Source organism: Balaenoptera physalus, assembly GCF_965194825.1.
Source record: "Balaenoptera physalus genome assembly, chromosome: 11".
Classification (NCBI taxonomy): domain Eukaryota; kingdom Metazoa; phylum Chordata; class Mammalia; order Artiodactyla; family Balaenopteridae; genus Balaenoptera; species Balaenoptera physalus.
The window spans coordinates 77,719,271-77,733,554 of record NC_138896.1 but is presented as its reverse complement, the minus strand read 5'-3'; the positions used below and the strand labels follow the sequence as shown (position 1 = coordinate 77,733,554).

General features: G+C 39.8%; 1 protein-coding gene across 4 annotated transcripts in view; it reads left to right on the top strand.

Moving 5' to 3' along the window:
- ERC2 (ELKS/RAB6-interacting/CAST family member 2) overlaps positions 1 to 14,284 on the top strand; it is a 954,807-nt gene that overhangs the window by 496,528 nt on the left and 443,995 nt on the right. For all 4 annotated transcript variants that reach the window (XM_082414434.1, XM_082414435.1, XM_082414436.1 and 1 more), the window contains one exon: positions 2,800 to 2,935. In XM_082414434.1, coding sequence (XP_082270560.1) covers positions 2,800 to 2,935 — 136 coding nt within the window. The remainder of the gene's footprint in view (positions 1 to 2,799; positions 2,936 to 14,284) is intronic.

Below are 14,284 nucleotides of genomic sequence, written 5' to 3'. Positions count from 1 at the left end.
TGAGCGTCTGTGGGTGCATTTACTCTTCTCCAAGGGATCTCAAATTTTTAAATTTCATGACTTCTCTATCTGCCTCCCTGTCTCTCCTCCTACTCTGTAAATTGCTGTCTCTGATCTGTGCTTCAGGCAGACTTATGGCTTCCCTGAGGGGCACCTGAGAGAGATTGTCTAGTAGATGAGGTGCTGATCACCTGTTCCTAGGTCCCCCTACTCCTTACCTCTATCCTACCTCTGGCAGAGCAATTTTTCCTTCCCTTCTTAACTTTCAAATAGGCTTTTACTAGAAGAATCACTTCCAATGATAGAAATACATTTGAAAACCATAGCAGTCCTGCAAAGGAGTTTGAACACTGTGTATGTATCTCTTGATGTTCACGTGTACAGAGACAAGATGGTCATTCTTATCACCTTTCTCTGCACTGATCTAATTGGCCCAAATCCTAAGCAGTGCCATTCAAAACCCAGCTTTTCTTTTCTAATCACTGGTGTCCTAAGTAAGACAGTATTTGAAGGAATGGTTGGAGAATGCTGATCATCAGCCTCCATCACAGAGTCTGAACTTCAGCTCCTCGATTTTCTTAGCTACTCATTCTTAATTCAGGAAAGCTTTCAGGGATGCATGGATTTTGAATTTGTTTTTTTTCTTTTTGGATTGAAAAAACACGCAGTATCCCAGGAGGTAAGGTCTAATATGTTCAAACTGCTCCAAGAACTATGTGGGAGTTTTTTAACAGTGCAAATGATGTTTGTAATAATAATCAATTTTATTTATCACTGGTACTTGCAGGGGAAATATTTAGCAATTAGCTCTGTGTGAGCGTGTATTTCAAAGTAATAAAAAATATTTCTTTATAAAGATGTTCTCTAATTAAACAGCCTCACTAATATTGCTGACCTCTCCATCACATTCTGTTACTGAGCACTGATCTTATTTCCTTAGCAACTAGAAAATGTGCTTGCCCTGGGTTAGCATGAGCTTTGGAACTACTATATTCTTATTCAGTTAGGAAGCAAGAGGTCATTCTTAACATCTTTATAGTAACCAAAAGACAATCTCCTAAAAGTAGATTAGTGAGTAGACTTAGTTCATAGTTTCATATGTATGCATTACTGTATCCTGTAAAAATGAGAAGTATCAGGCAGTGATTATCCAATCCAAATAATGACTAAGAAGATGGTTATTCGATCTCACCTTTTACCCCCTTAATAAGTGCCACCAGGAATATTAAAATCACTGCTTCAGTTGGTTCTGTAAATATTTATAAGGAGCCAAAGTGTTCTGAATATTTTTATTAGCAGGATTTCTAATAGATTTTTTGGCTGAATAAACAATTCTCTTGAACTTCGTTTTCTTGGAGTGGGAGGGAGTAGGGGAGTATATAATTTTATGAGGACTAGAAATAAGGGTTTCTCGTTGAGCATGACTTCCACCTGGTTATGAATGGTTTCCTCTGGACATGTTTGCTGTTTATCATCTAGTTTTCATCTCATTCATAACTTTGCAAGAGCAGTGATTCTCAATACGCTTCTTTCGGGAGTCAGGGCTCAGTAACAGCCGCTGACTCAGCAATGCTGGGGAGAGGGCACAGAGGGATTAACAAGGACCCCAAGTGATTCTGCTCTGTGGCTCTTCTCTTTTGGAATCACTGCTTCTGAGCTCTCTGTACTGCCCTCCTGCCTCCTCATGAGTTGGATTAGATTTATAGCAGCTGCTGTCGACATGGTTGCCTAAATCTGTGGAATGTTTTGCTAAACACTACTGGTGAAATAGTCCACATTAAGTCTGTAACTCCCTCCAACACACACACGTTTTTTTAACCTGTCCTCTGTCTTTAGTCTTTTACTCACTTGATCACTTTATGATTTTGCACTTTGACATCCTATAGATTCATTAAGATCTTTTATTCCAAGCACCCGGGCTTTATTTAACATGGTGATTAGCCAAAGTGTTATTCTGTTTGAGCTAAGTGGTGACAGTGTATTTGATTGGAGCCTTGTAATTATTATTTTAAAATCAAAGTAATAGATTATGACCTCGAAATAGGAATGTGATCCAAAAGAATAATAGTAATTAGAAAAGCAACCACTTAGAAGAAAGTAAATGCCCCATCACAGACCACAGGGGCCTCTGTGCCCTGAGTCCCACCTACCTTTGCAGCCCCATTTCCTACCTCACTTCTCCCCCAACCCCGCACCTTCCTGCCCACGCTCCCACCCCACCCCACCCCAGCCTTGCCTGGACTAACCTCACTGCAGCCTTCCAGTTTGTAGAAGTAACTGTGTTCTTTCCTGCCTTGGGAATTGCACCTGCTGTTCTCCCTACCTGAGGAACTCCTCCACTAGTGTCTCCTTGGCTGGATCCTTCAAGTCTCACCCATAGTCTCGTCTCCTTAGGGAGGCTTCCCTGGCCACAGTGACTGCAGTCATTCCCACACCCCACTGCCTGTCCACACATAATGCACGTCATCATCTCTCACAGCATCCTATTTATTTCCTTCAACATTAGGAATCCTAAGTTTTGTCTCCTTGCTACTTGTCTGTCTCCCCCACTGGACTCCAAGCTCCGTGAGGAAGATGAAGACTTTACCTTTCTCATTCACCACTGCAGCCTCATTGCCATTCTGGCACCTGGCATTGAGTGAGTGCTCAAGACGTACTTGTGGTTGAATGAATGGAATGTTCTGAGGTCCTAAATTTTTCTGAACCCATAGCAAAATATTCTATACTTAGTACTTCTATTATGATAACACATTATCTTCCAGTGGTTGAATTTAACCAAACTGTGCTGACTTTTCTCAGGCATATGAAGGATCAGAATAAGAAGGTGGCCAACCTCAAGCACAATCAACAGTTGGAAAAAAAGAAGAATGCCCAGTTACTGGAAGAAGTCCGCAGGCGAGAGGATAGCATGGCTGACAACTCGCAGCATTTGCAGGTGAGCCCAGCCTTCTCCTCTTAACCCTTAAATAATTGGAGATTGACTCCCTCCAACATGTACTCCTTGCTGTGGGAAAATATGCATGGAAATGGTGGACTTGCCTTTGCTCTGAGTCTAGCACTAACAGGGTACTCCCAGGGAGCCCAATAGGTCTTTCCGAGTTCAAAGCATCATTTTCAAAATAGTGCCCAAGAAAGGCCGGCTACGGTGGAGACTACTAATGCTACACACAGTGTCTTGGTTCCTGTACCTCACCTTAAAAGGCAAGGGCTGCAGTTATAGATTTGGCAAGACGCTTCAAACAGAAATGTCTTCCTTTTAGAATTATATTGAACTTGTTTTGGTGTCAGAAGGGAAATGTATGAGTATTATCACAGAAAGTATTTGGAAGAGGATGCATTAAACTGACTTCAGACAGTTTACAGAACTGGTTTTGTTTTGTTCAAAACTCCAAGGCTGTGATCATTATTCTGTCTTTTCTGTGGAATATAGTTATCTCTGAATGGATGGCCTATCTCAGAAACCAACCAGCTGATGGAAAACACCAATTTTTCCTCATTAACCATCCCTGTTTTTGGCAAAAGAGCTCTCCCCATGTGTTCAATAAAACATTCAAGCTAAAACAGGGCATTTGCTTTGAAGTCCCTTTATTTATTCCAGTGTGCCTTTAAACAGAGCAGTTCAAGTTCGAGTTGGCCAGAGTTCATGTTAAATTCTGCTTATTAATTAGTGTCTTTCTCTAGTTATATATTAGGTTTCCTCCTTGGAGATAGAAGAAGTTAGATAATTTCAATATGTACTCATAATTCATTTTTTTAATTGACCAAAAGAGAAATAAATAATTATTCCAGAGTAGGAAATCTAAGGAAACGTCTTGCACAGAACATGGCACAAGGTGGTTACTTAGTCAGTATTAGTTTCTTTTTTCTCTGTGTCCTGGAGGTGCCTTAATGGTGTCAGTGAAGCCCCTTTACATCGATGCCTGATTTGGATAGCATGATAGTAGCATCAGGTCCTTTTTTCACTCCTGGGATCGTCTTAAGATGGGCTCGTAGTTTATTTGAATCCATGGCTTCCTCAATGTTTTTGACACCCAGGGTTTTGGGTGTTATTTCTCCCATGAATCTTATGAGATGTTATATTAGAGCCTACAAACTGAGATAATAATAACTAAAATTTGCAGAATTTTATTGCCTTGTCAGACATGTATTCTTATTTATTCCTCAACAGTAATGTTGGCAACTTTATATAAGGTAATACTAGAGTCTCAGAAAAGTTATGAAGTGGCATCCTAGTAAGGGGTGGACATAGATCTGACTTCAGGTCTTCCTGCCTTCAAGAAACTAATGTAGAGGAACAATAACAGTAGTGGATACCATTTATTGAATTTTCAGTATGCTGTGTACTGTGCTCTGTACTTTATAGCACCTATTAAATTCTTATGTCAACTGGGTTAGTTGGGAGTCTTATTTCCAAGTGACAAGAACACAACAACCTGAACTAAGCAAAAAAAAGAAAAAAAAAAGTGGGGGGGGAATCTGTTGGCTCAATAAACTGAAAAGGCCAGGAGAGGAATTCAGGTCTGACTACATGCAGATATTCAAGCAGTGGCATCAGGAATCTGTCTTCATTCTACTCACAGGCATGCTTTGCTCTTTGTTGCCTTGAGTCTCAGGAAGGCTGTCCACAGTGATGCCAACTATGGCCACCAGCAGCCAGCCTACATTCTATAAGTGCAGCCACCACAGGGGGAGGAGAAAGGTTCTTTCTGAGTAGTTCTAGCAGAAATTCAAAGGCCGATAGAATAAATAAATTGGGCAGGCCAGGATCAAGTTATATGATTACCTGGAACCTAGGGGGAAAGGGTTAACCTCACCCAAATCTGCTGGGCTGAGATTGAGGACAGGTGATCTCCCACAAGAAAGAGAGGAGTTCTGTTCAGAACAGGTGCTAGGCAGGTAAAATCACAGAGATCCACTATAACCATAATAAGGGGTATATTCACTACCATTTGTTACATGAGAAGAAGAAGGCCATTAGAGGTTAAGTAACTTGCCCAAAATTATTTAGCTAATAAGTGGCAAAGTCAGGACTCAAATCCAGATCTGACTGTCTTCAAATAGTGAGAGTTCTGGAGAATTAAGAGAGGAAGGTAAGAAAACTGTGGAGTGGCAGAGAGACTTCATGGGACAGATGGGATTGGAGGTGAATAAGTTTGACATGGAAGGAACAGAGCAATAGGGAAGGCTCACCGGCCAGGAGAACTATCAGAGAAAGTACAGAGGCTGCAGAGAGCAAGGTACAGTCAGAGCACAAAACATAATAGACCAGTTGGTCATGGTGGCAGTGAAGTTAAGTGTTGTTATCTTTCTTAGCTGACTCTGGAGCTAGAATGCCTGGGATTCAAGCTTTAAAATTTACTAGCTGAGTGTCCTTGAGCAGGTTACTTAACTTCCCTAAGCCTCAACTTCCTCATCTGTAAAATGAGAATAATAATTGCATCTACTCCAGAGTTATTGTGAGGATTAAAGAGTTAATGCATATAAAGAATTTAGAACTGTACTTGGCATAAGCTATGGTCAAAATAAGTGTTAAAAAAAAAAAGTTAAAAAAAACAAAATAAGTGTTAATGAACTGTTATTATAGTAACAAGGAAAAGATAAAAGAAACATTTTTTAGAATGTTTATCACATGCATGGGTATTTATATAGTTCTACTCTGATATGCACTGAGCATCAAAGTTTTTGTTTTTTCTATATATAGTATTTTTTTCTTTTCTAAGGACACATCTAGTTATGGAAATTAATGTCTTGTTTTGGCCCATGAACTTTTGTATAGCAATATTTTCATAAGGGGCCTTGATAACTACCTCATAGGCATATTCATAAAAGATAGCATGGTCTGGAATTGCTTAGTTGCATTCCTGACCACCCCAAATAAAGGATAGCATTTGAAATGCAATAAAAAGTAATCACGATTAATTTTGATGAAAATGTCTCTGGTTAAGGTTAATAGAGAGTGAAACTCCCACTTTCCTGGATTGTTAAGCAGATGTACTCAGATGCAGTAATTACTGCCTTCTGAAGACAGAACTTTCCTTTCTGGGGGCACTTGATTTTTTAGTATTGCTGTTGTTTTAAGTACTTCCTGTTTATAAGTTAGCCTATTAATCCCTTTAAGTATCAGTCAACTGGGATCTGGTTTGGTTGGTTGGTTGGTTGACTGGTTGGTAGATGTGGGATTGGCACTTACTAAATGTGATTGATTCTACACCAGCGTTTTGTAATGGTTGGACACCCTGACTTCATGATTTCAACCAACCAAATAGGTATTACATCCAGAAAAATCTCAGGTAAAGTACTACCTGCAATAATAATAGCTGTTCACTTAGGCTCCAAAGAGAGATCAAAGAGATTCATCCAGTTGGTATGAAAATTGGAGACAAATTTGAATGTAGATAGAGTGACCATGTTATTTATTGTCCAAACCAGGATGTAGGCAAAAAGTGGGCCATTTCAGTCAAACCTAGAAATATAGTAATGCTAAGAAACTTTTCACAAACTCACCCTTCTTTAGTTCCTAAGTTTATATTTTTATGTCAGGAATTGCAAACTCAACTGCCTTCAGGGTCCAGGCTGTTCATATAAGTAAGAAACAGACTTGCATCTAAGAAAATTTATGACGTCTGGTTCTTTCAGCTTGTATTTTTTTATTTTTATTTTTTTGTAGAGATGTATCAGTTAGCAATTGCCATAATAATGCTGTGTAGCAAACCACCCCCAAACTCATTGACCTTAAAGCATCAGTAGTTATTCTCACAGATTTTTAGGTGAACAGAGTAGCTCAGTTGCTCCAGGGTGGGCTAGGGTGGGCACGTCTGCTTCTCACTTGGGTCTGTGGGTGGCCAGGGCAGCTCTGTTCCACGTGTGTTTAGTCCGAGACTCAGGCTGGAGGGGCATCAGCAACCCAAGGGAAACTCTTCTGATGACAGTAGCAGAGGCACAAGACAGTAAACAAAAACATGCTAGGCCTCATAAGGCCTAGTCTTTAACATTATGATTTTTCACCTGACTTCAAGGCACATGTATAAGCTAATAGTCAAGGATTGGGGAAGTACACTCTGTCCATGAAGAGAACATTGTAAAGAAGTAGATACAAGGAAGGGTGAAGAATTGAGACCAGTCACTCAATCTGTTAAAAGAGATAAGGTTTGGAGAAACATTTCTCTATTATAGGAAAAACAGTAACATAAACATAATGAAGAATTACAGCTGCAGTGACCTTAGTTTATGGATGTAATTGAGAGTGATAGAGACTGCAGGGAACTCAAGAGCCCATGCCTCATCGAAAGGAGTCGGGACCACTAAGCTTTGGCTGGATGTTGCCACAAAGGTGGACCTTCTGTTTGTCATAAAATGTGAATTTTTATGTGAAATCCATGGATTTTAGAAAATTGGTTCAATTTTTTAAAGCACTCTGTGGGTCCAGTGAAGCACATGTGCTGGTGAATTGACCATTGGTTTGCAGCCTCTGTTGCACAACCTCATGCTCTGATCCCACTGGTTTCATGTGGTGTAAATAAAGAGACTAAGAGTGCACCCTAGCTAGATCAGCTTGACCCATCGAAGACGGATGGCAGTTCAGCGTGTTTGTGTGAGTTTTTTTTTTTGTCAGAAAATACCTTGAATAGCTTGAGTTATTGTTCCCCAGAGGAATACCCACAATCTATAGGAATAGAGAGTGTTCTTAATTTAAGTTCTAAAAAAATTTTTTTTTGAGAATTGGCAAAGAGAGCAGGAAGGGAAAGATAAAGACCCATGGAGCTGAACTGTCCAGTGTTCCAATAGTGGCTCTTATTATTTTTAGCTCAGGACCTTGAGTAAGGCAGAGAATCTCTCTGACCCTCACTTTTTTCATCTGTAAGTGGGTATTACACTCTCTACGTCCATGGGTGGGTTAAATAAGATGAGGTTTATGAAAGAGACTAGCATAGTACCTGATCTGTGTGGCGTTCAGTTATTAGAGCTTTCTCCCAGAGAGACTGATAATGAGCTTTTAAACATAGAAGACAGTGACCATTGGGAGTATCACCCAACAAATACTTTGCAATTATTTTATACTGATGAGTAATACAGATATAGAGCACACACTAGTAAATGAAAGTTTCCAGTAAAGCATTAAAAAAACATTTTGGGCAATAAGGAGGAAAAATTAAAACATTTTTCAAGTTTATGTTGAATTGTGTGTGAAAGTAAGATGTGAAAGATCATGATTTTCTTGTATAATTCTTTAGAACTGTTCCCCAGGACACAGATTATAGAGCATAATATTTATGTCTGGCCTTGGGGCTTTGGGCTTCTGTGTGTCCCACTAGAGCCCACATGAACATTTTTCAACAAGGTGTTTTGCCGAAGATTCACCCTAAATCGTCATTACCAGAATGGGGTGCATTCCCCACCCCCCAGACTCTAGCTATTTCTTGCTGAGTAAATATGCCAATTTGAAGTCCCAGTGGACATCTTTGTAGATTTTGGCTGCATTTTTCCCTGTGCAGCTTATCGAGTTAATGAACTAACATTCTAAGAAATACATGCGCCAATATTTTATGCTTCTTTTCTGTTGTATGTCTGCAGAATTCTCTTCAATTTATTGCTTGAAAACTAAAGTCTGTTCTTGTATGCTTCCGTTTCCAAATTATAGGTTCCCAGGGAACTGTAAAGTTTCTTCTCTGCCAGTGGTTAAACCCAAGTGTGATCAGTTTAAAAAGCAAATGAATGTTCCCATTTGTTCTTGTCCTTTTAGTAAAGTTCTAAAGAATAAAAAAACCTAGAAAGACAATTTTATTTTTCAATTTGTGCAACTCTGTGCATCCGTATCTTTTTTCCAGCGGGACTTCCTTTACTTTGCTCCTCCAATTAGAGTTGGAATCCGCTAACAGAGGAAGTGTAACAAACAACATAAACCTCAAAAATGCGTAGATTTCAGCAAAACATATAGTTCTTTATGAAGTTCCCAAGCTTTGCTAAGTTTTTTCTTCACAGAGGGACACGTATGTTTTAAGCAGCAGTTTTTAAGCCTCATATCTATACGTTCATCTCTCTAAGTCACTGAGTTAAGTTCAATTCCCTAAGCTTAAAATTGTTACTGTAACTGTGATCTATGTTCATGTGTCATGGTACACTTCTAAGTACTGCCATTGGAAGAAACCTGACCAGCAGAGTTAAGAGATTCATCATTGTCAAAATATGATTATTTAGTTCCTAGTTTTCCATGGCTGTTCTGTTGGCATGGTGTAGAGTGATTTAGGAAGGCTCCATTTCAGCCGTCTTGTTCAACATATGGAAAGATGAGAAAAGTCATCCTAACATAGGTTTAAGAGAAAAATCCACATTTGTTCAAATTTTCATTAGAACTTAATATGATTTTTTTTTTAATACTCCGAGGTGTTTTATTTCTTTTGTCTTGTGATTTTCTACCTTGATGGGTAGAGATTGGGAAGTTCCATTAAATTATGGATAAATTCCATCGTGTTGTTGACATGTGGACTGAGCTTCATCCAACATTTCCAAACTCTGTTCATGGTTTCAGACGATGAGAAATACTCAAGTATTTGCAGGTCTGCGGAGGACACAGAACATTGGCGAGGGTGACTGTGGGTTAGTACAGAAGTGCTTTCTTTTCTTGGGGATTTATTTTGACATTTGTTTTTCTTTCACACTATAATCCCCCACGAGCCAAAAAATGACTTTTGTTGTAGCAGGTCCCTGTAGGCATTCTCAGAAAATCTTATTTGACAATCAGTTTCTAGTAGCCTTGAGTTGAAGTCAGTTACTCTTTGTAGTAACTCATAGACTGTCAGGGGTGACAAGGCATCCTGTGCAGTGTATTTGGGAGCTAACCATTTGTTACAAATGTTCCAAGAAGCCAAGTGAAATCATGTAAATAAGACTGTTGTATGTGGAATTTTTCTTCTTTCCTCCCAATAAAGTATTACTTGTTTTTCCAAACGTGCAGTAACTTGCATATTTCTTCTGAGAAACGTCTTCTGCTTTTTCCTGAGGATTTGTGACCTAATCCTCCACTTCATATAGCCCCTCTGTACAAACACAATATATTTCTGTGGAAAAGAGAGGTTTACCCTTAATCAAGTGTTGCCTAATCTACCTACTAAATTACCCCCTGGAGACAGAGTGGAGTTCATTATTCTTTGCTGCAGGGTTTTCATGTTTCGCTCCATTTGTGCCTCTTCGGCAGTCCTCAGCAAAGTGGATGTTTGTCAAAGACAGAAGATCCTGCAGAATGAAATGTAACATATTTGTCAGATGAAATCACTGTTATAATGGGAGTAGAGTCTTGAATGCTCTGGAATAACAAAGCTTGAGGGGATGGGGGCTGGAAAAAGAAATCTTGCTAGAATGATCTTATAATCTTATTCATTTAGGTGGAGGTTCCTTAGGAGGATGAGACTTTTTTTTTTTTTTTTTAATATTATCCCATTTTTGTGCTTTTGGTCCCAGAAATACAAATTGATAAGGGGAAGGCAACCTGCATCCTACTATGATCTCCAGTGAGAATTAGAAGCAGACGTAGATGTGCCAAAGGAAGGGTGTGCTTCAGCTCTCGGGAGAGGGGGGCTTGCTTTGTAGAGCCTGCTTTTCCTCTGTTTAACTTTGACCTCTGGGTTTATTTTGAGGTGAGGTTTGGGCTGTAAACTGGAGACATCATTTTTATATGTTTATTAAAATCACTGCTGATGATCAAGTTAGCCAATAATAACAATAATGCAGCTCAGCTAGAGCCCTGTGTGCTTCTCAGAGTGCCTTCATGGGGTGATATTCCTTTCCCAGGTGAAAGTTTGTGAACCAGAAATCATGCTTTAAAAGCCACTGAGAAATGAGACTTTTAAGGTGTGTACTTGGGAGTATGTTTTTCTTCTATTCTGCTTGAATCCATACCATGTGCAGTATAATTTTCAAGGTAGACACAATGAAGGCATTACTGAAGAAGCTACACTTTGAAGGCAAGGGGACTGAAAGAAGCAAAAAGTTCTGATAGCACACCTTATTATTTTTTCAAAGGTAGAATTTACATAATAACTCACACACGTGGGATTCTGGGATTCGGTAATCCCTAGGGGCAATCGTGTTCAGCATGCATCAAAAAAGCCAGTCCAGTTAAACCAGCTCTTCCTGGCCAGGGTAATTATGGCAGGTTTACCCTGAGATATGGCTACCAGAGGTTAGTCATGGGGGCACCTGCAGATCGCAGTGCATGTCACCCTGACATCAATAACCTCTTTCTAATAGATGTTGGTATTTCAGACCATCGCCGGCCAAGGTGGAGACCTGGGCATGGTTAATTTTTTAAAAATGTTAACTTTGACTTATGGCTTGTCCAAAGCATTGCTAAGCTGTATATTCAAACACTCCAGATTATGGAAATGACAATCAATGACATGGGCAATGATTTAGATGGAAATCTTGCAAAAAGAAAATACAACTCTAAAATCTTGTTCCTATTCACTTAATAGTCTCTCCTGTAATATGTGTTTGGGAAGTTGGTAATCTGGATTTATGACATTTTTAATTTCTTCTCTGCTATTACACTCTCCCTCACTTCTTATTTATGTTGCCTGAAAAAACCCTGCAAGGTTAAGCAATCATACGTTTTTCTTACTAGAAAGGACCATAGACTTTGTTTAATACAAGCCCCTTGTTTTGCTGATGAGGAAAGTAGGGCCCAGCAAAGGCAAACGACCTGCCCAAGATCCCAGAAGGAGTTATTGGCCAAGGGGAGACCAGATCCCAGGCCTTCTGCATTCTTGTCCAGTGCTGTTTGTGCAGACCTCTGGTTCCATAAGATACATCTGCCTTTAGTAGGATTTGAACCATTAACCCAAAGGTCCATAGATCAGGCCTGTGCTCCCTCAGTGCTGGATTTTAGATTGACTGTCTAAGACAACATAAAATTACCCCTCACAATAAACTAAGCTTTATACATATTTTATAAACAAGATATTCTGTCTTCTCCTGTTCTCTCTTATGTTTTTAAAATAGAGTAAATAAAGAAGTGGCAAATTGGCAGCGAAGAAAATTGCTATGAGAGCTGTCTATGAAGCTTAGGATACTTTAGATGATAAATAAAAATTGGTTTAAGTTTTTCTATCTTTGCCACTTTTTCTCATTCACAGAGTATGGTCACCCATAAAGAGACTCAGGAAGTCTCTTATCATGGAAAACAAGTGTGGATTGCTTAGAGAATTCAACAGTAACAACGATAGCTGCTACTTTTTATTGAGCAATGAACTAGGCCAAGGGTAATGTCTTTGGTTGAGTTCCTTGGGAAATTTAGAATCTGAGATTAATACACAGGGGGTTGGTTGGGAGTGCTCTCAGGAAGGGAGGGAAGCAGGATTGGGCACGGGAAGAAATTGAACTGTAATGTAGTTGCAGCAAAGGCCTCAGCAGTTCCTATCAGTTCCTCTGGAGTTGGGGTGGCCTTTTGGACAGAGTTGAGCCCAGTTGAGATGAGAGTGCTGGGCCTTTGTAACCCCTCATCAACAATCAATGGATGCACACAACCCCTGGGGAGGGCAAGGCAGCTCTCAGGGAGGGCATGTCCCTGGCAGCTGGGGAACGAGTGCCTTAGTCCAGAAGAGGAATCTGGGTAGCGCACCACTGCATCTACAGCAAGTATCCAGTATGTATGTTGCACTCTCCCCTTTGACACCCACAACAGACAAACACATCTGATCTCAGGACTCCTGCCCACCCAGCTTCATAATTTTCTCAATACAAGCAGCTGTTAAAAACCAATCCTAGTTGGCCAAATTGCTCTGTATACACATTGACTTGTTTAAACTTCCCAACAAACAAATCAGGTTGCTACCATCTTTGAAGCCATTTTTACAGGTGAGAAGATTCAGACTTGGTGATGTTAAACAAGAGAAAGAGCTGGCATTTTTCCTCAGGTCTCAACTACAGTAACTATAGCAACAGTGAAAATAATGGTCAGGCTACTCCAAAAACAGGTAGAAAAGTTAGATGATATAACCTTGGGTAAGGAGGCTTCACATGGATTTTATAGGGTACTGGTTAAACTTCTTTTAATTAATGGGATAGACTTAAATGCTTCTTAAAAGCCTCTAAAGCTCTGCCTTCATGTTGCCTCAGTTCAGCAAGCAGTCCCACTGATGTTTTTTGAGGACTTTTGTGTGCCAGGTGCTGTGCTACCTGCTGGGCATTTAACAATCAGTATGATAAAATTCTTTACCCTTGAATATCTCAAGATCTTTTCTTCTGACTAAAGGTGTCTTTCCCAGGCATCTTATTTGCAGCAGCTTCTGTAAGTAAACTAGAGAGTGTGTTCCTGGGCTGTTGCTTGTTCCGGGATGGAAGGTTTGAAAGAGGTAACAATGAGGATGTTTCTGTAGCTGGAGACTTGGTGAGCCACAGCAGAAGCTCCAGAAGGCCTTATGTAGCACAGCTCTGCAGTGGGGCTTCTAGTGTCTGAGTGAGTGAGAGATGAAAGTAGCAAGGGAGTTGAGGATCTGGATTCTATTCTAGGCTCAGTCTATAATTAGCTGTGTGACTTTGAGCAAGGGATTTTTGTTCTCTCCGAGTCTGCTTTTTTGTCTACAAAACAAGAGGCTTATATTGGGATAAGGGCCCTTTCAACTCTGAAATCCTGGGGTCCTGGGACTAACTGAAGGATGCATACATGTGATGAATTAAAAGTGCCACCTGAGAGGGTAGTTCATGGTCCCACTGTCAATGCTGCTGCCCAAATAGAGCATTCATGTCAGTGGTAGGGATGTCTTCGAGTTGGGAATCCAGGAAAATGGGGGAAATTCGTCTCCTTCAGTACCAGCCCTGTAGTGTAATACATGGTTTTAAATATAATTTATTCGAAGAACTCATTCTGTTTTCCATCTGAATTGCAAGGACTGCCATTTTTTGAAGACTTTTGTAGGGTGCACTAAAACATTGTTTTCTTTCTTTAGAGTAGTTGGTTATAATAATACATCCACCAATTGTTACTTTTTTTGGTATAAGATAAAGATTAGCACTGTGACAGTCTGGACACAAGATAAACAATGCAGGAACTCCTCAGAATTGACCTACTTGGGTTACAGACTTATTTCTCAAGGGCAGGAGCTATGTGGCTTTTAAATGTAATTATTTGTGAAGTAGACTATTATTTTAATAAGCCACTATGTCAATAGAGGCTATTTTCGCCCCTCAACTGTGTGGGTCACAGTGAGCTGTGGGAAAATAGGAAGAGGATAATTTGACAAAAACCTGGTTGATATTATCTAGGTTTACATTTCCCAAACACATTTATGAA